This window comes from Urocitellus parryii, chromosome 2, assembly GCF_045843805.1.
Source record: "Urocitellus parryii isolate mUroPar1 chromosome 2, mUroPar1.hap1, whole genome shotgun sequence".
NCBI lineage: Eukaryota > Metazoa > Chordata > Mammalia > Rodentia > Sciuridae > Urocitellus > Urocitellus parryii.
Window position 1 is genome coordinate 93,861,289 of NC_135532.1, and position 24,272 is coordinate 93,885,560.

A 24,272-nucleotide genomic window follows, 5' to 3' on the forward strand; every position below is an offset into this window, starting at 1 on the left:
GAAAAACTAAAACCATTATATAGCTTATTTATGCTATTTTAATACAGATAATTAGAATAGGAGACAAATAATCTGTATCCATACACATATGTAATTATAATGCCTTAGCAGGAATATTTCTTTTTACCCCTTCTCTTTCAAGGTGGAAGGGTTTCTGTGAGTAATACTTGGGGCTTCTTTACCCCTTCACTCACTTGCCTGGGAAGAATTCATCTAGAAGGATCCAGACATGAACATCTCAGTTTTGCCTCTTTCCTCTTTTGAAGCCAACCTGCTTGCAGAGAGTACACAATCTCTGCATTACCAGGCTTTCCATTGACAGTGACTTTAAAGTCTTTCTAATGCAGGAGTAAAGTTGCAAGAGGTAAGCAACTCATCACATACAAGGGAACTTCCATAAGTTTACCAGTAAATGTCTCAGCAGAAATCTTGCAAGTGAGGAGGAAGTAGAATGATATATTCAAAGTGATGAACAACAACAACAACAAAACAGCTTGTCAAGAATATTTTACCCATAAAATCTGTCCTTCAAAAAGGAAAGAGAGAAAAAAGACATCTCTTGGTAAGCAAAAGCTGAGAGAGTTCATCACCACTAGGTTTGTCTTATAAGAAACACTAAAGGGAGTTCTGAAATGAAGAACATTCATTATAATATGAAAACTTTTGAAAATATAAAATTCAATGGTAAAGTATGTAGTAAAATACTCTAAATAATAATTTAATAAATAATTTAATACTTATAACATTAGCATAAAAGTTAAATGACAAAGTATTAATATAATTACACTACAGTAATTGGGGCAGAAAATGTTTAAGACCAAAAAGATTAAAATAGTGATGTTGAAAACTTATAGATATTAGAAAAAATAGACTTTCAGTTAAAATACATTATAAGACAAAGGTCTCTATATAATGATAAAGGTCATTTCTTCAAAGAATATAATAATTGCACCCCATTTTCAACAATGGCATGTCATCTAAACAAAAAAATAAATAGGAAACAGCAGACCTTGAATAGCATTATAGAACAAATGAACTCCAAAGACATACATAGAACATTTCAACCAATAGCAAACACATTCTTCTAAATTGCACACGGACCTTTCTCCATGATAGAGCATGCATTAGGCCACAAAGAAGTCTTAACTAATTTAAGAAAACTGAAACCATATCAATTATCTTTTCCTATAGTGATTAGCATGGCTGCCCATCTTAAGACTTGGGTGACAGGCTTGCTGTACGTGGAGCTGGTCCCCTTTGCCTAGGTGTTGAAAATGTTGGTTCCTGACTTGCTTCAGTGTCCTTTCTTAAAAAAAATACATTTCCTTCTTCCCTCCCTCCCTTCCTTCCTTCTGCTGAGGATTGAAGCTGGTGCCTCACATATGCTAGGCAAGTGCTCTACCATTGAGCCACAACCCCAATTGAGCAACAATCCCAACCCTTTGGTTTCCTTTTGTGGGAGAAATGGTGTATGGGACAGAGGAAGGCTTGGCACAATTGAAGGCAGAATGCTGTGGTGACTCCTTAAGGCTGAATAAAGGTCTCATATACAGAGTCTGACCTGATAACCCTCAGGAATACAAAATGTTGTATCTGTCTTTCTACTTCTGACTGACTTGGCCCAATTGTGGAGGGTACCTTCACTTGATGAATCTTGGATCCTGAGATGAAGTCCCAGTCTGACCCAAGATCTTTGGGAAAGAGGTGATCTGCACCTGAGTCTTGCCTAATTACCTTCTGGGGGATGTAGAAAAATGGCCTCTGGTGGGAAACATAAACTAAGACACCATCTTATAGTTAGACTTGTTTTACAAAAAAGAAAAAAAAATGGTCAAAGAGTCCTGTGTATAAGATTTTTGCCTCTTATCCTCAAAATGGCAGTTTTCATGTTCCTTAGCTGCATGTCTGATATCCATCAGGAATGTAGGCTACACGAGCAAGTGTTTAAACCAATTCAAGACCAGAGGGAGGAAAAACATGTTGCTTTTAAATCCAGGTTGCTGTGGAACATAAAAGACTGTTTCTTTTTATACTCTGGGATTCTGCTCTTTCATTAAGTTCCTCTTTAAATCCATAAATGGAAAAAAAAGGCAAGACAGAAAGAAAGTAAATCTGAAAAGGCCACCAGGCCAGACCCCAGACTTTTTGAAGATGCTTAAGAAGTCCGCTTGCTGCTTTGGGGCAACTTAGCAGGCACTGCCATAAATCATCCGAAATCACAGGGACTCAGCTTCAGGAAGCTGACACAACAGGCCTGGGGATGTCAGGGAATGCCCTAATTCCTATGGGGGTTTCTTCTCTCCAGATAGGCACAGTGAGAGAAAATGAAAACATCACATATGTACAAGCTTTCTTCTTCTTGAAAGCCTTTTCCTGAGGGTTTCATGTGCTCCCACATTCTATCAATATTGGGACTGACTCTAATCGGATCCAAAAATGCACTCTGTACTGATAAAGATGTTCTATGTCTCCTTCACTCAAGTAATTATGTCATGCCATTTTCTCAAAGCCTCCTTTTATGAGCTCAAGGTCTTTCTGGTAAATTCACCTTTGGTCCTGTACCAATTAGTCTTCTTTTGTCTAGCTGGAGTTTCTAGCCCTCTTTTTTTTCCCCTGCTGTCTTTATTCAGAGACATTATTCAACTGTTGAGGCTGGGGCTGTAACTCAGTGGTAGAGTGCTTACCTTGCAGGTGTGAGGCCATGGGTTTAATCCTAAGCACCACATAAAAATAAATAAATAAAGATATTGTGTCCATCTACAACTAAAAAAATATTAAATAAAATCAACTGCTAAATATAAATCCAACTACTCTTGGCTTCTTACATTCTATTAAGATAGCATATTTTGGGGTATATTAAATATGCTTTTATAAATTGATGATAAATGGACAAACAATTTAAGATTGCTTTGTCTCTGAGTTTTCACTAAAAGCAACATTATTGCCATAGTCAACACTCTTAATCAGAATGAAGCTGCCAGAGCAGTCAATATTTATTTCCCTCTAATGGCTACTATAAATACATCATCAGAGGATGGAATGAGGCAGGAAGTAGACTATCCATAGGCAGAGAGAATAAGGGCCTTGAAGGAGGAAAGGTGGGAATGAGTCTATGCCATTCTAGGAGACATTGAGCCTGGAGCACATCCTGTCTCTACCCCTAACAGCTTCAACCACAATGGCCCCTCCTTAACTAACATCTTGTCATTGCCTCTGATCAGCCTCAATGGCTCTTCTTTATTTACCCCCACCACTAGCCATAGCAATAGCCAACTACAAATCTACCCTTATCCCAAGCACTTCCTCTTGTGCCAACAAACCCTCACCCCACCCCCACCCTTGTGCTTACAAATCACTTTTCTCCAAATTTTCTGAAGACAAAATAGAGTTGATTGGCTCCTTTCTGAATCCTATATTTACATATCACCACACCAACCACTTATAGAGACAGATCAAGCCCATAAAAATCCTTAGATAACAGATACTCGTTGGTAAATTCCTCCATCGATATTGGTCTGTTTAGGTTGTCTATATCATCCTGACTCAATCTGGGCAGATCATATGACTTAAGAAATTTATCGATGTCTTCACTATCTTCTATTTTATTGGAGTATAAGGATTCAAAATAATTTCTGATTATCTTCTGTATTTCTGAAGTGTCTGTTGTGATATTGCCTTTTTCATCCTGTATGCTAGTAATTTGAGTTCTCTCTCTTCTTCTCTTCGTTAGCATGGCTAAGGGTCTGTCGATCTTATTTATTTTTTCAAAGAACCAACTTTTAGTTTTGTCAATTTTTTCAATTGTTTCTTTTGTTTCAATTTCATTAATTTCAGCTCTGATTTTAATTATTTCTTGCCTTCTACTTCTTTTGCTGTTGTTTTGCTCTTCTTTTTCTAGGATTTTGAGATGAAGTATGAGATCATTTATTTGTTGGTTTTTTCTTTTTTTAAGGAATGAACTCCAAGCAATGAATATTCCTCTTAGAACTGCTTTCAATGTGTCCCATAGATTCCGATATGTTGTGTCTGTGTTTTCATTTATCTCTAAGAATTTTTTAATTTCCTCCTTGATGTCTTCTAAAACCCATTGATCATTCAGTAACCTATTGTTCATTCTCCAAGTGATGCATGATTTTTCCTTCCTTCTTTTATCTTTGATTTTCAGTTTCATTCCATTATGATCAGATAACATGCATGGTATTATCTCTACTCCTTTATATTGTCTAAGAGTTGCCCTGTGACATAATATATGATCTATTTTTGAGAAGGATCCATGTGCTGCTGAGAAAAAAGTGTAACTGCTTGATGTTGGGTGGTATATTCTATATATGTCAATTAAGTCTAGGTTATTAATTGTGTTATTGAGTTCTATAGTTTCCTTATTCAACTTTTGTTTGGAAGATCTGTCCAGTGGTTAGAGAGGTGTGTTGAAGTCTCCCATGATTATTGTATGGTGGTCTATTAGACTCTTGAACTTGAGAAGAGTTTGTTTGATGAATATAGCTGCACCATTGTTTGGGGGCATATATATTTATGATTGTTATATCTTGTTGGTGTATGGTTCCCTTGAGCAGTATGTAGTGTCCCTCTTTATCCCTTTTGATTAACTTTGGCTTGAAATCTATTTTATTTGATATGAGTATGGACACTCCTGCTTGTTTCCGCAGTCCATATGAGTGATATGATTTTTCCCAACCTTTCACCTTCAGTCTATGTATGTCTTTTCCTATCAAATGTGTCTCCTGTAGGCAGCATATTGTTGGGTCATGTTTTGTGATCCATTCTATTAGCCTGTGTCTCTTAATTGGTGAGTTTAAGCCATTAACATTTAGGGTTATTATTGAGATATGGGTTGTTCTTCCAGCCATAGTTGTTTATGTATATTACTAAACATGGTTTGTTTTCCTCTTTGATTATTTTCCCCCCTTTACTGTCCTACCTACCACTGTTGGTTTTCATTGTTATTTTCCATTACCTCTTCCTGTAATGTTTTGCTTAGGATTTTTTGAAGAGATGGTTTTCTAGCTGCAAATTCTTTTAACTTTTGTTTATCATGGAAGGTTTTAATTTCATCTTCCATCCTGAAGCTCAATTTTGCTGGATCCACAATTCTTGGTTGGAACCCATTTTCTTTCAATGTTTGAAATATGTTATTCCAGGATCTTCTAGCTTTCAGAGTCTGTGTTGAGAGATCAGCTGTTATCCTGATTGGTTTACCCCTAAATGTAATCTGCTTCCTTTCTCTTGTAGCTTTCAAAATTCTCTCCTTATTCTGTATGTTGGGCATCTTCATTATAATGTGTCTAGGTGTGGATCTCTTACAATTTTGCACATTCGGCATCCTGTAGGCTTCTAGGATTTGGGATTCTGTCTCATTCTTCATGTCTGGGAAGTTTTCTCGTATTATTTCATTGAATAGATTGCTCATTCCTTTGGTTTGGACCTCTATACCTTCTTGTATCCCAATGACTCTTAAGTTTGGTCTCTTTATGTTATCCCATATTTCTTGGATGTTCTGCTCATGGTTTCTTAACAGTCTTGCTGAGTTGTCTATGTTCTTTTCAAGTTGAAATACTTTGTCTTCATTGTCTGATGTTCTATCTTCTAAGTGTTCTACTCTGCTGGTAGTATTCTCAATTGAGTTTTTAAGTTGGTTTATTGCTTCCTGCATTTCTAGGATTTCTGTTTGTTTGTTTTTTATAACCTCTATCTCCCTGTATAGCTGATCTTTTGCTTCCTGGATTTGTTTATGTAATTCATTGTTGAAGTGATCTTTCATTGTCTTCTTTTGCTGTCTAATGTCTTCCTTTAGACTCCAGATCATCTGAAGCATGTATATCCTGAATTCTTTATCTGACATTCCATCTGCTGCAGATATTACGTCTTCTAAAGTTGAGTTGACCTGCATTGCTTGTGGTCCTTTCTTTCCTTGTCTCTTCATACTGTTCGCGTTTCTTTCTGCTTGGTGAAACTGTTGTGTTATTGAATTTTCCCCCTATATATTTGTATTGCTCTTGTATAGTTGCAAATTCTCCCGCGCAGGTGCGGGCGGTGGCTCTGCTCCTCCTCCAATTGGACCAATGTGCCTACCACACCGGCAGGCCGCTGGGCCTGTTCAGCCAGTCGGTAGCAGGTCCGCCTACCTTGCAGGCACGGGCAGCGGCTCTGCCCCTCTGTGGGCCACTGGGCCTGTTTGTTGGTGGTCGCAGTTCCGCCTACTTTGCAGGCGCAGGCAGTGGCTCTGCCCCTCTGAAGGCCGCTGGGACTGTGCTGCCGGTGGGTCACAGGTCTGCCTACCTTGCAGGCGCAAGGGGGGGCAGCTCTGCCACTCCGCGGGTTTCTGGGCCTGTTCTGCCGGTGGGCCACAGGTCTGCCTACCTTGCAAGCTCGGGGGGCGACTCTGTCCTTCTGCAGGCCGCTGGGCCTGTTATGCCGGTGGGTCGCGGTCCGCCTACCTTGCAGGCGTGGTTGGCAGCTCTGCCCCTCCGCGGGCCACTGGGCCTGTTCTGTCGGTGGTCACAGTTCCTCCTACTTTGCAGGCATGGGGCGAGGAGGTGGCTGTGCCCCTCAGCAGGCCGCTGGGCTTGTTCTGCTGGTGGGTCGCAGGTCCGCCTACCTTGCAGGTTCGGTTGGCGGCTCTGCCTCTCCACGGGCCGCTGGGCCTGTTCTGTCAGTGGTCACAGTTCCGCCTACCTTGCAGTCACTGGGGGAGGAGGCGGCTGTGCCCCTCAGCAGGCCGCTGGACCTGTTCTGTCTGTGGTCACAGTTCCACCTACCTTGCAGGTGCGGGGGCCCTATTTCTTAAATGTGGTCTATCGATAGAAATTTTCTTCCAAAGAGTACAAAATAGAAAAATGGGAGTGAGGAAGTAGAGGAATACTGTAAAGAACATGACAACACTTTTTAGCCAGGTGAGCAGCGTTAATACCAAGAGTGATAACTGAGTTAATAGTATATACCTTGATATTGTATGATGAGATGATATTTTACCTGTGGTCTTACACTCCCAAACAAACTACTTCAGTCTAATCATTAAAACAAACATGGGACAAATCCCAATTTAGAGCTCCAAAAATTATCTGACCAAAACTCCTCAAAAACATCGAGGTCATCTAAAGGAAAGTTTGAAGACTCTCAGTCAAGAGGAGACTTGATGATATAATATAGTATTGTATCATGGATGAGATCCTGGAATAGAAAAAAATTGTCTTAAAACTAGGAAAATGTTAATAAAGTATAGACTTGGATAATAACAAAATCTAACAATAAAGTGTGTTGCATCATTAATTTTGACAAATATACCATAATAACATATAATGTTAATAATTGGGAAAACTGGGTGTGAGATATATGAGAACTCTCTAATATTATTACAATTTATTTATTTATTTAAAACTCTTATAAAGAGTGCATATAAATAAATAGGAATGTGCTTTAAATGACCTATTAAGAAAACCTGATTTTTAACCTATGTACAGGTGAAACCTATGAAGGGCTTCAAGAATGGGGGCCATATAACCAGACTGGCATTCTGATAGGAATATGTTTGAACAATCCCTTAGAAGGTGATTATGTTGATCCAGAAGAGAGATGATAATGGTCAAGCCAAGGCTGTAAATAGAAGTCATATGTGATAGATTTTCATGTAGAAAATTCTGTAAGACATAGACATAGTGACTTGTTTTAGTCAGCTTTTTCACTGCTGTCACTAAAAGATCTAACAAGAACAATTGTACAGAAGGAAAAGTCTATTTGGGGAACTCATGGTTTTGGAGGTCTGAGTCCATGGAAAGGGGGCTAACTCTATTCCTTGGGGCTCAAAGTGAAGAGGAAACTGGTTCACATGATAATCAGGAAGCAGAGAGAGAATCCATTAGCCATATACAAAATATGTGTACCCCAAAGGAATGCCCCCAATGCCCCACCTCCTCCAGCCACACCCTACCCACCTTTAGTTACCATTCAGTTAACCTTATCAAGGGAATTCATTTACTGATTGGGGTAAGGCTCTCATAACCCTATCATTTCTCCTGTAAATCTTCTTGCATTGTCTCACACATGAACTTTTAGGGGACACCTCACATCCAAACCATAACATGACTTCAGGAAGGGTTCTGGATTAGTGAACTAGGGGATTCCACTCAGTAAAATGTCATTTTTGGACATAAAAATTGGAGAGAAATTATGAGATTTTACGGACATGCAGGATAGAAACTTAGGAATAATTCTGGGCTATAGGTATCACTTTGTGACTTGACAACTCTGCTGTAATTGAAGCTATGGGAGTGGATGAGATTGTCCAGGAATATTTATAGATAAGAAAGCAGACTGAAGACAGAGCTATGAAGGCCACCAAGAGTTAAAGTGTGTACAATGGGAGAGGAATGACAGATAAGCCATCAATTTGGCATCTTAACTGTATGTATTTGAGTGGAGGGGTACATATAAATGAAATAATATACACTGTCACAGCTGGTGTGGCTGACAAGCACCAGCTTCTTAATATTGACAAGGGAACATTGAGTACTTTATTTTTATTGTTATTTTCACATATACATGACACTAGATGTATTTTGATATAATATACATACATAGAGTAAAACGTATTCTAATTAGGATCATTATTATGGTTGAACATGGTGTGAAGTTACACTTATCGTGTATTCATGTATGAACATAGGAAAGTTTCTACTATCTTTCCTATTCACATAACTCATCATTTCCCTATATTTCCCTTTTGGCTAATCCAATAAACTTCTATTCTCCCCCCACCCACCTTATGGTGGGTTAGCATCTGCATATCAGAGAGAACATTCAGCCTTTGATTTTGAGTGATTGTCTTATTTCCCTTAGCATGTTAGTCCCTAGTTCCATCCACTTACCAGCAACTGCCATAATTTTATTCTTCTTTAAGGCTGAGTAATATTCCATTGTGCATATATACCACATTTTCTTTATTCATTCATTTGTTGAAGAGCACCTGGGTTGCCTCCATAGCTTAACTATTGTGAATTGAGCTATGATACACATTGATGTGATTGTATCACTGTAATATGCTTATTTTAAATCCTTTGGATACATACAGAGGAGAAGTGGGGAAACTGGGTCAAAAGTTTTTCTGAGGAGTCTCCATATTCTTTCCAGAGTGTTGCACCAATTTGCAGTCCCACCAGCAATGTATGAGTATACCTTTTTCCCCCACATTGTCAAAAACATTTATTTTTACTTGCATTCTTACTAGCTGCTATTCTGACTGGAGAGAGATGAAACCTAGTTTTCATTTGCATTTCTCTAATTGCTGGTGATTTTGAAATTTTTTTCATGTATTTTTTGACCATTCGTATTTCTTCTTCTGTGAAGTGCCTGTTCTGTTGCTTTGCCCATTTGTTGATTGGTGTGCTTTGTCAGCCACACCAACTGTGACAGTTATCTGTTTTTGTTTTTTTTGGTGTTAAGTTTTTTCAGTTATTTTTATATCCTGAAGATTAGTGTTCCAACTGAAGTGCAGGTAGCAAAGATTTTCTTCCATTCTATAGGCTCTCTGTTCACTTTCTTGATTGTTTCCTTTGCTATGAGAAGTTTTTTAGTTTGATACCATCCCATTTATTGCTTTTTAAAATTTTACTTCTTGCACTTTAGGAGTCTTGTTGAGGACTTCAGTTCCTACACCAACATGATGGACAGTTAGAACTGCTTTTTTCTTCTAGTAGGTACAGGGTCTCTGTTCTAGTGCCTAGGTCCTTGATCCACTTTGAGTTGAGTTTTGTGCCAGGTGAGAGAAAGGGGTTAAATTTCATTCTGCTATATATGGATTTCCAGTTTTCCCAGCACCATTTGTTGAAGAGACTATCTTTGTTTATGGCAGCTTTTTCTGTATTTATGTTGGTTTTTCTCTATCTCTTCTATTCTGTTCTAGTGGTCTTTATGTCTGTTTTGGTACCAAAACCATGCTGTTTTTGTTACTATAGCTCTGTAGTATAATTTAGAGTCTGGTATTGTAAATGCCTCCTTCTTCACTTTTTTTTTTTTCGCTAAGGATTGTTTTGGCTATTCTAGGCCTCTTATTTTACCAAATAGATTTCATGACAGCTTTTTATATTTCTATGGAGAACATCATTGGAATCTTAATAGGAATTGCATTAAATCTGTATAGTGCTTTTGGTTGTATGGCTGTGTTGACAATATTAATTCTGCCTATCCAAGAACATGGGCAATCTTTCCATCTTCTAAGGTCTTCTTCCATTTCTTTCTTTAGCATTCTGTAGTGGTTTTTGTAGAGGTCTTCCGCATCTTTTCTTATATTGATTACCAAGTATTTTTGGAGACTATTGTGAATGGGATAGTTTTCCTGATTTCTCTTTCAGTTGATTCATCATTGGTGAATAGGAACACAATTGATTTATGGGAGTTAATTTATATATTGCTACTTTTCTGAATTTGTTTATGAGTTCTAGAAGTTTTCTGGTGGAATTTCTTGGATCTTCTAAATATAGTATCATATTATCAGCAAATAGAGGTAGTTTGAGCTCTTCTTTTCCTATTTGTATCCCCTTAATTTTTTTTCTTTCTCCCCCATATCTATCTCTATTTCTTTCTTTCTTTCTTTCTTTCTTTCTTTCTCTCTCTCTCTCTCTCTCTCTCTCTCTCTCTCTCTCTCTCTCTCTCTCTCTCTCATTGTCTTGCTAGAGTTTCAAGGACTTAGTTGAATAGAAGTGCTGAAACAGGGCATCCTTGTCTTGTTCCAGTTTTTACAGAAAGTACTTTCAGTTTTTCTCCATTTAGAATGATGTTTGCCTTGAGTTTGTCATATATAACTTTTACAATGTTTAGATATGTTCTTACTATCCCTAGTTTTCTAGTGTTTTCAACATGAATTGATACTGTATTTTGTCAAATGTTTTTTTCTGCATCTATTGAGATAATCATGTGATTCTTGTCTTTAAGACTATTGATGTGATAAATTATATGTATTTTCATATGTTGAACCAATCTTGCATCCCTGTGATGAACCCCACTTGATCAAGGTGCACTATCTTTGTAATATGTTTTTGTATGTGATTTCCCAGTATTTTACTAAGAATTTTTGCATGTATCTTCATGAGGGATATTGGTCTGAAGGTTTTTTTTCCTTGATCTGTCTTTGTCTGGTTTTGAAATCAGGGAGATACTAGCGTCATAGAATGGGTTTGGAAGATATTCCCTCCTTTTCTATTTCATGGAATAATTTGAGGAGGATTGTTGTTAGTTTTTTGAAGGCCTGATAGAACTGGGCTGAAAAATCTGTCTGGCCCTGGACTTTTCTTTCTTGGTAGGCTTTTGATAGCCTCTTCAGTTTAATTGCTTGAAATTGATCTGTTTAAATTTTGTTTCTCTCTCAAATTTTTTATTTGTGAATGATCTGTTTAAATATTCTATGTCCTCTTGATTCAAGTTGGTCGGTCATATGTCTCTAGAAATTTATCAATATCTTCAAGATTTTCTGCTTTATTGAAGTATAAATTTCAAAATAGTTTCTGATTATCATATGTATTTCAGTAGTGTTCATCATGATATTTTCTTTTATCATGAGTTTTAGTAATTTGAGTTTTCTCTCTCTTCATTAGCTTGGCTAAACATTTATCAATTTTATTTTATTTTTAAAAGAACTAACTTTTTCATTTATTTTTTTGAAATTTTTGGTTTCAATTTCATTAATTACAGTTCTGATTTTAATTATTTCCCGCCTTCTATTACTTTGGGTGTTTATTTTTTCTCTTTTTTATTAGATTATTTATTTATTTACTTTCTATTCTTTTAATGAATGAGCTCAATGTAATGAACTTTCCTCTTAGAACCACCTTCATAGTGTCCCAGAGATTTTGATAAGTTGTGTCACTATTTTCATTTACCTTTAAGTATTTTTTTATTTCATCCCTGATTTCCTCTACTATCCATTGGTCATTCATATTATTTACTCTCCAGGTATTAAAGTAGCTTCTATTTTTTTAGTTTATATTGATTTCTAATTTCATTCTATTATGACCTGATAGAATGCAAGGTATTATCTCTATTTTTTTATTTGCTAAGAACTGCTTTGTGGCCTAAGATATGGTCTGTTTTTGAGAAGGAGCTATGTGCTGCTAAACAGAAAGTGTATTCATTCACTGATGGGTGTACTATTCTATATATATATCTGTTAAGTCTAAATTATTAATTGTATTTTTTAGTTCTGTATCTATTTAGTTTTTGTTTGGAGTATCTGTCCAGTGATGACAGAGGCATGTTAAATTTATTCATTTTTATTGTGTTGTGGTCTATTTGATTCTAAAAATTGAGAAGGGTTTGTTTGATGTATGTAGATGCTCCACTGTTTGAGGCATAAATATTTATGATTGTAATATCTTGTTGATGTTGTTGATGTATAATTTCCTTAAGAGGTATGAAATCGACATCTTTGTCTCTTCTGATTTGGCTTGAAGTCCACTTTATCTGTTATGAGGATAGAAACCCCTACTTTTTTATGAAATCCATGTGAATGATATGTCTTTTGTCATCATTTTACCTTCCATCTGTTGATGTATTTGCTTATGAGGTGAGTCTCTTGGAGACATTATATTGTTGGGTCTTGTTTTTAATCCAGTCTGCCAATCTGTATCTTTTGATTGATGAGTTTAGGCAATTTACATTCAATATTATTATTAAGTAATTATTACATTCCATATTATTATTAAGTAATGATTCCTGTTATTTTATTTTTGGTTTTTAATTTGAATTAGTTTCTCCTATGTTTGACTATTCTTCTAGTGTAGTTTCTCCCTGTGCTGGTTTTCGCTTTTGTTTTTCATTTCTTCTTCATGAAATATTTTGTTGAGTATGTTTTGGTAGTATAGGCTTTATGGTTGTTAATTCTTTTAACTTTTGTTTTTCATGTAAGGTTTCTATTTTATCATCAATTCTGAGGCTTAATTTTGCTGGGTATCATATTCTTGGCTGACATCCATTTTCTTTCAAGGCTTGGTATATGTTATTCCAAGACCTCCTAAATTTGAGGGTCTGGGTTGAAAAATTAGATGAGACTCAAATTATTTCTTTCTAAATGTGAGCAGTCATTTTTCTCTGGCAACCTTTAAATGCCTACCCTTATTCTGTATGGTAGACATTTCATAATGGTGTAACTTGGTATGGATCTGTTGTAATTTTGTATATTTGGAATCCTGCAAGTTTCCTGTATTCAATTTTCCATTTCATTCTTAAGGTTTTGGAAATTTCTGATATTATCTCATTGAAAAGATTATACATTCCTTTGATTTGTATCTCTGAGCCTTCATTTATCCTGATAAATTTTAAGTTTGGTCTTTTCATGTTATCCCATATTTCTTGGAAGTTCTGTTGATGGTTTTTTCTCTGTGGGCAACTTTATTTTCAAATTATATATTTTGTCTTCATTGCCTGATATTACATCTTCCAAGTGGTCTAGTCTGTTGGTGATGCTTTCCAGTGAATTTTTAATTTGGTTTATTTATTCCTTCATTTTGAGGATTTCTTCTTGAATTTTTTTGTAACCTGTATCTCTTTATTGAAGTGATATTTCACTTTCTGTATTTTCTCTCTGATTTCACTCCTTATATCATCCTTTATCTCACAGATCAGTTTAACTATGTACATTCTAAACTCTTTCTCTGACATCTCTTCTTCCACTGTGGCATCAACAATTTTTGTTACTGAAGTATCTTGGTTTGTTTGGGGTCATTTGTTTCCTTGCTTTTTCATGTTGTTTAATGTGTCTACCCATTTAACAGTATGGATCTGAGGCAGTAGAGTTTCTGCCAGGTGGACTTATAGTGTCTCTGAAAGTCTTTAATGCCTCACTGTTTAGGGAAGACAAATAATAACAATAACCAATGCAAACAATATATAGTATTAACTCAAATAGTTTCTGCTATGACATCTACAATGTTAATTGTCACAATAAGCACAAAGAATGTGATTGGTTATCACCCACAGTAATATCAATAAATTTGCAAAAGGGTTTAGAATTTCAAATGGTAGACAGGGAAAGAACAAAACCAATTTAGAATGTGATGATTATGAGGGAGGAGCAGAGAAAATAGAAGTAAAATATTAAAGGAAGAGTGAAAGAGAGAACAATAGAAATGTGGCTGTTAGTAGAAAAAGAGAGAGAAAAAGAATCACGGGAAATCAATAAGTGAGAAAATTTATAAAGTCAAAAATGTTTAATTAAAAACAAAAATGTAATATTCTAATCAAACATCCTAGTCCTCAAAATACTGATCCATAACAAACAACTGGCTTCAAAAATGCTAGAAATACAAATTTTTGAAAATTTTTTAAATGCTAGAAATAAGCAAAAACAAATATGAATATATATATGTATATATGCCCATGAATCATTCAGGTCACAGTTAAATAGAGAAAAGAAAAAAATAAGATAAAATTTAAAGAAAATCTCAATGAAAAAGAATTGTTTCTTTTGGAGTTCAAATGATTGTCAGCTTCCCTTCTCAGCAGTATAAGGTGGTGTGGCCTGGAGTGTGATGCCTATTCCAATCTCAGGGTAGAGTTGCTGGAGTGTAAGAGGAAATCCCATAGGCAGAACTTCTGGAGGTTGGGTTTAGGTTTAGGTATTCTCTAGGTTCTTCATTGAATTGCGATTGATCTAAATATTTTAAATCGGCACACCTCCAGGGCCAAGCAATTGCCAGACCATACTGGAAAACTGGCCCTAAGAATCACCCATGGGTTCCATTCGTGTGGTGAAGGAGTCAATTCTTAGTCCCTTCTGACACCTGTGGACCCTACATTCTCTTGTCTCTTAGGTTCAGTCTCCAAACTCAATCTTTCCCATCCCCACCCATTTTAATTCCCAGCCAGGCACATCTCTCCCGATGGGACTTGCAAGTAGCTGGATTGAACAGGGAGGGGAGAAGCTGGGTAAGGTTTCCATGACAAGTATTCATTTCTCTGTGTAAACCCTTCTCCACGTTTGATTTTCTCCTTGTCACTTAGGCACACTCCATGTTTTGCAATTTGAGTTTGCCAGGCCTATATTGTGGGCCAAAATTAGGTTTGCCAGAAATAAGCTCCCCCAGCTGCTAGTCCTCATCCCGTGGCTGCAAAATGGTTTCTTCCTCTGTCCTCCACAGGTAGCTTGAGAGATATTTGGCTTCTTTCCCTCCCAAGGATATTGTGAGACACTCCTTTTAGTTCTGATCTCACCATACCCAGACATGCCTCAGGCCTCCTAAAAATGTTGGGTTCCTTTAATTCCCTTATCCTTCCACTTTGCTCACAGAGGGACCACTCTAGCTGGTGCCTCCAGTCGCAGCAGTGGTGGCTCTGAAGATTTTTTTTGTTTTATTATATCCAATATCCTGAGTCCTCAGTATGCTTTGAATGTCTAGTATTAAATCCCAGTAAAGTCCCCATACACACCTTTTTTTTTTCACCCACCTTGCTGATAAGCTGCCTATCTGCCTTCTTAGTTTCACACCATGGAGCAACCAGGAAAGTGACCTTCTCTATTCTGCTATCCCCAGTGAATACTTTATTGAAGATATACTAAAATTACCCCACTTGTTGGAGAGGGAGTAAATTTTCAAGATGGGTGGTGGGGTGAGAGAGGAAGTATTTTATTTACGAAAAACTGTAGCAAATTTTGATTAAAGTAAGTGGTGATCTTATAAACTGAGAAGGGAGATATATATATATATATATATATATATATATATATATATATATATCCATGAATCATGAATATATAGAAGTGCCCATGAATCATTCAGGTCACAGTTAAATGGAGAAAAGAAAAAAATAAAATTTAAAGAAAATCTCAATAAAAAGAATTGTTTCCTTTGGAGTTTAAATGATTTGTCAGCTTCCCTTCTCAGCAGTATTAGGTGGTGTGGCCTGGAGTGTGATGCCTATACCTCGGGGTAGAGTTACTGGAGTGTAAGAGGAAATCCCATAGGATAAGTCTTTTGAATCCTCACCAGCTGGGCTGGGCACTTCTCTGATATATAGACTAGTTGAACAAGATGAGAGACTATGTGCATGTCAGACAAAAAGATTTGGATATGCTGCTGCCAGCACTTCTCTTTTTTAAATTTCATGCCATGTAGTTAAGTCACAAGTGATCATTTTAATAAATACTCTCTCAAGCATTTGACACAAATATGTACTCCCAGCAGCTCAGGAGGCTGAGGCAGGAGGATTGCAAGTTCAAAGCCACCCTCAGCAACTTAGCAAGGCCCTAAACAACTTAGCAAGACCCTGTCTCAAAATAAAAAAGTAAAAAGGGCGGGAGAATGGCTCAGTGGTAAAATGCCCCTGGGTTCAGTCCCTGGAACAAAAATTAATTAATTAATTAATTAAATAAATAGATACGCTTCTCTTCCTTTGTTCAGAAGTAATTATATAAGCAGAAAGTTATCCTTAGAATCCTAGGTTGTGAAAACCTTACTTTTAAACATTCCTCACAGAGCTCTGAGTACATGAAGCTTTTTTATAGGGCTAAAAAGCCCAAAACAACTACTGATTGAGTATCAGAATTAATCTAGTGACTGAGCTCCTTTATCTCTAAGAGGATACCATATAAACCTTTTTATTTAGAAACCTACAGTGCTTCATACTGCTAGATGACACATTCTATTAATCTTATTGGTGTTTCCTTCTGGAAATGGCCATGGTGGACTGGACACTTCTGAGGAACTAATGAAAGATCCTGTGGATTTTTCTTCATGATTGGAAAATTTCTGCAATTTGTAGACCCATACCTCTAATTAGCAGAGGGAAAGGTAGAACAAGAGAACACCCTCTGAGTGTCAAATGCAATTTTCAATGATTTTTTTTATCTTTGTTTTATTTATTTTACGTGGTACTGAAAATCAAACCCAGTGCCTCATGCATGCGAGGCAAGTGCTCAACCACTAAGCTACAACCCCAGTCCCCAATGATTATTTTAATGTCATTCCAAGTATTTCATCCAAGTATCTGCATTAGGATGAATTCATAGTTTCTGTTCTAAGCTCTGTTACAAGTTGCTGTGTAATAATAGCTCTTTTTGAATTATCCATTAGAAAGTTAAGAACTAAAACATCAGAACTTAATAGGGTTATTTCTCTGGTCTCTCTTTTGCCTTACTCCTAAAGTCTCTTGGAAGGAATTTTTTATTCTTACATATTTAGGCATCCAACCATATCTGCTAAGCTTTCCTTCTCCTTAACCACAGGGACTTATAGTGAACCAAACCCACCACTCTTCCAAGCTTTTTATGTTCTAGTCTGGTTGTAAACAGCTACAAGTACCTTATATCCACATTGCCTGAATTTAATAGGACATTCCTATAGTGCCAGTTTAATGACAGTTGGATGGTAAATAAAGTCAAAGTTTCTAACAGTAGTTCTTGTTGAGAAGAACTGTTTTTTTCATCAAGAACTTTTCTCTGGGGTCCATGTGTGTGCATGTGTGTTGTGTTGTGTGTGAGGGGAGCTAGAAAAGAAAGAACTTGTCACTTAAAAAGAGGATGTTTTGTCATTTAAAAAATATTTTTGCAGGACATGGTGGCACACATCTGTAATCCCAGCTATCTCTGAGGCTGAGGCAGGAGGATTGCAAGTTCAAGACCAGCCTCAGGAACTTAGTGAGGCCCTAAGCAATTTAGCAAGATCCTGTCTCAAAATTTAAAAAAAATAAAAATAAAGACCAGGGATGTAGTTTAGTGGTAAAGCACCCCTGAGTTCAATCCCCAGTACTAAAAAATAAAAATAAAAAATATCTGTTATGTGGGAAGGTATCTCAGTGGTAAAATGTATGCTTGGCATGTGTAATGCCCTGGATTCCACCCCAGCACCACAAAAAAAACAGAGATATACCTACATATGTGCATACATGCAAAGACACACACACACAAGCACATACACATAGATGTATTTGTAAAGATTCAGTTTTAGAGTTTCTTCCCTTTCCCCAAATGTGAATCTTCTCCACCTAATATAAAGAGCCTTGTCAAATTTAATAAAACATATATTCATTTCTTTAAGAACATGAATTTCCCTTCACTTATACATTGAGACATCAAACCAAATACTAAAATACTGGGAAGCCATAAATCCTGTCCTTCTGTTGCAGGTGCAACAACGAGAGTGAATGGGCCCAGATCCATGAGAACATCATCCGAAAGTCCAGCGCCAAGTACTCTGCCCCCAGCGCCAGCCATGGTGATGTATTACTCTGGCTAGAATATGTGTTATGTTGTATTTGCTAATCATACAGCACTTCAGTTGGTGTTGGTTGGTTGCTATGTATTTAATTCCCTAAAGATGATTTTTTTTCCTTTTGTAGGTACTTTCTACTAATTCTTTTGTAATAACTTTAGGCCTTCCCTAATATCTGCTGCCCAAACTACATTTTTGTTCTTTCTATGATGGATTTCGTGTGCTTTGATAGGTAACTGAAGTTCCAGTTTAAATCTAGAGTGAAAAATGCGTTTCAGGGTTGTCACAGAGCAAAGTCTGTATTTTTCTGAACAGAACTTACCCCAGCCATAAAAAAAGGAGAGTAGGACCAATATTAATATCAATCCTCTATTACTGTTCAGTGTTAACATCACCAAAAATGTTTTACACTAATGAGAAACAATCAGTCATTCTGGAACTAGAATAGAAAATCTTTACTTCAAAGCAGTTTTTATCTTAGCTTAACCTCTTCTTTTCATTTTTCCTGCTTTTATTCTAGAGCTCTATTTAAATAATTTCTATCTAAAGCTTGGTGAAATTCTGTACATTAGATTACGTTTTATAAATTGAACATTAATGCTTGATTAAATTAGAAGCACTAACTAAAATCTGAGTTTTTATATACCCTTGCAGATAGTTATCAAATTTATATAGAACCATGTTTCTCCTTATAATTTTGATCTCCAAGTAATTTTCATAACCTTTCATAAGTTTTCGCATAACTTCCTTTCTTTAAACTTTCATAGACCTTGCTGGAAATTAAAAATTGGCCTTAAATGACAGTAGAAGGAGAGTATTTGTTGACAAGAACTTTGGTTTTTCTATCAGGTTCAACAGATACCCAAAAAGGGGAGTTCATTGAGAAGATCCACACCAGAGACTGCAAAGATTGAAAACTTTCAGCTAGGACCACTTGATTCCTCTAAAACTGTAGAGTGAGGGCCACAGAGATTCTCTCTAATAGAACCTCTCTGTTTTTAAATGACAGTTTCCCCATATGTGTGTGCCTAAATATGAAATGAGGTTAAAGCAAGAAACAAGTAATATTAAATATTAAAAATATCATTTTAAAATAAAGGAAAGTCCTGGGCATGTAGTTCAGTGGTAGAATGCTTGCTTAGTATGCACAACGCCCTGAATTTAATTCCTAGCACCACAAAAATAAATAAAATATTAATAAATAAGGGAAACAAAGAAAGCTACCAGAAATTTAGAAAAATATCACAGCAATATTTCACAGCAATATTTGTTATATTCTTTGTTTCATTTGATTGATAAAGAGGTACCTTTGTAAGTTCTTAGGGCTCAATATGGTTAAAAACATGGAGAATATAAAAGAGACAATGGTAGTAAGACACTTTAAGAAAAATACTGAAAGAGCAGTTTCTACTGTTACCACACCAGGTTAGGATAATGAGTTGTGTCACATTCCCCAAAGTGAGCAGGGACTAGGCAGTCTTCAGTCTATGAGGTTAAAGCAAGAAACAAGTAATATTAAATATTTAAAATATTATTTTAAAAAAAAGGAAAGTCCTGGGCATGTAGTTCAGATTTTTGTCCAGAATTCAAGGTATTGGCCATTTAAATAGTGTTAAAACAACACCCATTTCTCCATGCTGGGAAGTTGTTTCCACAGTCTACAGAGAGACTACAGAGAGCCTTGGTTAGGATAACCCTACTGTGAAGAAGTCCCTGTGATATTATGGAAGTAAGGATGAGAAATAGACTATATCTTTTCATATGTGTTGGAAGCTGGTTAATTGGAATTAGGTGTTTAACCCCCTTGTTAATAAGAAATTCGAAGTTCAGTGAAATAACTTGGTGTCTGAACCAGGGCAGAGCCCAGGTGTCCAGACAAAAGGCCACTGGCCTTTCTACTGTATTGCCAAGCTTCTCAATGTGGGTTTTCCACTGTTGGACTCTGGGATTTTCATGCCAGAGAGTTTTCATAGATTGCTCAAAAAATAATTCAGGTCTCTTATTAGTGTCCTTAATTAAACATTCATCTTTATAAAAAAAAAGTAATTTACTTTGTTATATACTGTCATCCATTTTGTTGTTTTTAGTTTTGGTTTTTGAGACCGACCTCACTATGTTGCTCAGGCTGGTCTCAAACTTATGGGCTTAAATGATTTCCTTCCTCAGTTTCCTGAGTATCTAGGACTGTGGGCATACATAACTGTTTGTTAAACATAGGCAGTTTACTCTCTTGGTATGTCTGTTTCAGAAGTCCTATTGCTTTCCCTTCAAGCCAAATCACCTAAAAATGCAGAAAGAATTGCTACATTGGTTTTGAGTGCTGAGAGTAAATGTATTGTTAAGCAATAATTTACATAAGTGCAGCTCTGATATATGTGGCTTTTCATTTCCATTGTTTGCCTATTTGATGTGTATCCACAGACTGAACTTTTCACAATCCAGTAGCATGAAAGTCATTAAGGAAAAGTGAAAATAAATAAAGCAGTTGGCACACTGCTTTCTATTTATTCTTAAATTACTACTATTTATTTTTAAATTACTACTAATTAGCTTCATTTATATGTCTTGGACTGAGATTAATTTATGCAATTCTCATTCAACAAGAGGCGCCAGGAAGGTGGGGTGCAGGGACAGAGCAAAGTTGCTTCCACACAAAAATAAGTTTGTCCAGTTACTTTTTTATTGGCCAATTTTAACAACAGATAAAATTCATTAAATGGCTTTCTTATGTCAGGTAATTAGAGGGATCCAATTGAGAGAGAAATTGGATAACCTTAACTTAATTTCAAGTTCTTATATTTTAGGTCCCAACTGAGATGATGGATAGGTAGAATATCAAGTGTTACCAAGGGACTGGTTACATACTGGGTAGGTGAGTGGGTCACTTTTCTGAGCTCTTTATGTACACTCTCTTGCATTGAGGACCATGCCCTAGCATTATTTGGCATGTACCTCAATCAACCAGGGGTTCAGAACCAGGAAGAAAATCCAGAAGTTTCAGGATAAAAGTCCTTATGAAAGGGAATACAGTTTTTATAGCCTCCATTTTTGGTTTCTTTCATTCTTTCTATGCCTTTGCATCTGAACTCTTGCACAAACGGAGACTTTCTCTTATTTTTTAGACATTTATTTTTTAGTTGTAGGTGAATACCTTTATTTTCTTTTTACGTGGTGCTGAGTATAGAACCCAGTGCCTCACGCATGTGAGGCAAGCGGTCTACCTCTGAGCCACAACCCCAGCCCGACTTTCTCTTATTTAAATGTAGAAATAGCTGTTCAGAATCCCTTTGGGTAGCTCCAAAGCTAGAAGTAATTCTCATAGAACCTTCAATCTGCATCCTCACAAGTTTTGCTTTCCTCAAGGGGCTCCTGGACACCATGGAAGAAGCTGGGCTACCATGTTCACTGCTCCAGAAATATTTGGAGTCAAAATGTAGGAAAATGGGTTTTATTCAAAGCCAGCTTTGAAGGAAGATAGAAAGGTTCTCATTGTTCCAAAATTCCATCTTGGAAATATCTTAAGAGTGAGCTAACTCGCTTTTAAAGAGAGGAGGTGGTGAAGAGACAAAAGGAAGGGAATATATATGTAGATGTAATTACCTGGTGTTAGGCCTGGGGAAGGAGCAGTCTCTATTCTTGGCTTCCTTGGAGTCTGTCAGGCCATGTGAGGGCAGCCCCTCAGCTTCCATTCTCAGCATAAAGAAGTTGTTCTTAATTTCAGAAGAGAGGGGAAAATTCAGTCTGTTTCAAAGGTCATTTCGGGTACTCAAAAAATGCAGAGGCTTAAGGCAAACACTAGGTGCTTAACTGAATTCTTGCCAATATAGAATGATAAAGAAGTTACTTTTCTTTTCCTTTGCCCTCCAACTGTCACCCCCTCAAATTTTAGAGACTCTCTTATCCTTAGCTATTTGCTCATACTGGGCTAGCTCCTAGGTCAGTAGATTTCTGTGTACCCTGTTGGTAAGATTTGATAGCCATGTGAAGTCAATGAAGATAAATAAGTTGGGGTTGTGAGGAAAAGGCAGGTTCACCCAAGCTACACTCCTCTACAGAGATCAGTGTGGGCTTGATTCTGGCCCACAACCTTTCAAGTTCATAAACTAATTGTAGTTTAGTTAACCAAGTGATTAAAAAAAATTACTTGAATGGTCAAAATCCCCAAACCTGATTTTCAAACCATAGTACCCCTGGAATATTGTTTGCATTTCAGGACACTGTGATCCTAGTACTAATCATGCCTGGGAAACCATGTATATAATCCCAGGGTTTCTTAGGAAATATGAGTTTAGCAGAATCAACAAAATAATATTAAGGTTCTGTCTGAACAAGAACAGAATCTTATTTCCTCTCTTTGTCTCTCTGTGAGAGTATAACAAAGCTCCTTTAAAATAAAAAGCCCCAATCCTTCCAATTTCCTGATAAATTGTTTTTCTGGAACTGAGTTTTATCCTGCTGAGAATGGGAACTAAAGAACTGGCCTTATAGTTTGGGCAAACATGTTCGAGGGTTGAAAAACTGGAATTATAACATATCACTGGCTAGCACAGCCTGGCTACATCTCTGGACTTTTGTTCGTATAGGACAGGCAGAAGCAGATTAGCTGCCTTCCCAGTTTGGACCAAACTGATCATAGTACTTTTTCCTTTATACCTCACCTTCTCTCATTTCTGATTCTGGAAGGTGACCAAATAGTGCCAATAACAATAGTACATATTCCCAGTTTCTGGAATACTTTTATCTGTTTTATATGATGTCTGGAGTCACTCTTCTGACTCTCTTTTTCTACTTTTCTATACCTTCCCCTTTCAGCATTTCCAGGTCATTATTCTACAGTTATGCTTATTACTGCCTTCATTTTAATAACACTTTCTTCCCTCTCTTCTATAGAAGTTTATTTTCTGCTCAACTCCCAAGTTTACAAATCATTGAGGATGCTTCCTGCTGACCCATAGATTAGCATCTAAATTCATCGTCCTATAAACAGCTAGTCAATTCACTGTCTCAGAGGTGATGATTTCTAATTCCATGGAAGCTGGACTCTAACAGCCTTCTAGCCAGCAAAGACCCTTAGGAGTGTGGAATACAAAGGTGTACCTCAGGAAATTCTAACTTTGTGGAAAATCCAAGGATGCATGTAATGAGCCAGAAGTCAGTTCATCCTTAGGGAACATTACATATTCTTAAATTCTGAACAAAGATCACCTGGAGGGTCTGAAATTCTCACAAGGTCTGATGTGAGGCTTAGCCCCATAAAAGCACCCCATCTTTTCTTTGTGGTGCTGTGGTTCCTGAAGAGAGAATATGATGTCTGCTCTTTGCTTTCTTTGTAAGCCAGTGCAAAGTTGCACCAGCAAGTTACTTCCCACACGTTGACATACTCCTAGCATAAAACCCAGCACATCTTAGTTCACTCATTTCCAGAATATGAGATACCCTGACCCAAATTCTTCATTGGTCACACTTGTTTCTAGTCTGTAGCTTTCTGAGTTCCTGAATATAAAACTTAGGTAGTTCCACCCTCTCACTCTGTATTAACTTGGGTCCAGGCAGACCATGGCTGGGTACTGGAGAACAGAGAGGAAGGTAATTCAGTTTCCTAGATCTTAGTCTGTGATTCTATGAGATATTGAGGTCACCTTGACCTAAATTCCTTTAGCTTTATAAAAGTTTTCTTCATTATAATTTATGCATTTATGTTTTCTGTATTATTTGTTTCCTCTCAAGAAAAATACCAGAGCTAGGAATATATCTCAGTAGTGGAGTGGTAATTAGTATGTGTAACGTCCTGGGTTTAATCCCCAGCACTCCAAAATAAAAAATAAAAATGAATTTTGTGTCTTTTCTAGTACTATATAACAGGGTGAAAGTGTGGTTTTTAGTAAGAAAATATTTTTGTTTTGCAGGTCTTATTATTTCTCTGCAGCTTCTTCGTGGAGACATGGAACAGATTCGAAGAGAAAATCCCATGGTATTTAGTAGGGGATTGGCAATTACAAGAAAATTGGGATTTCCTGATGTCATCATGCCAGGTAGGCAGAATTGCTTGGGGCTGGGTAG

At 36.8% G+C, this 24,272-nt stretch overlaps 1 protein-coding gene across 1 annotated transcript in view; it reads left to right on the plus strand.

Annotated features, from left to right (window-relative positions):
• The window catches only part of Dock3 (dedicator of cytokinesis 3), a 656,066-nt gene that overhangs the window by 507,818 nt on the left and 123,976 nt on the right, over positions 1–24,272 (plus strand). The window contains exons 13-14 of the mRNA XM_077793451.1: positions 18,127–18,215; positions 24,119–24,244. Coding sequence (XP_077649577.1) covers positions 18,127–18,215; positions 24,119–24,244 — 215 coding nt within the window. The remainder of the gene's footprint in view (positions 1–18,126; positions 18,216–24,118; positions 24,245–24,272) is intronic.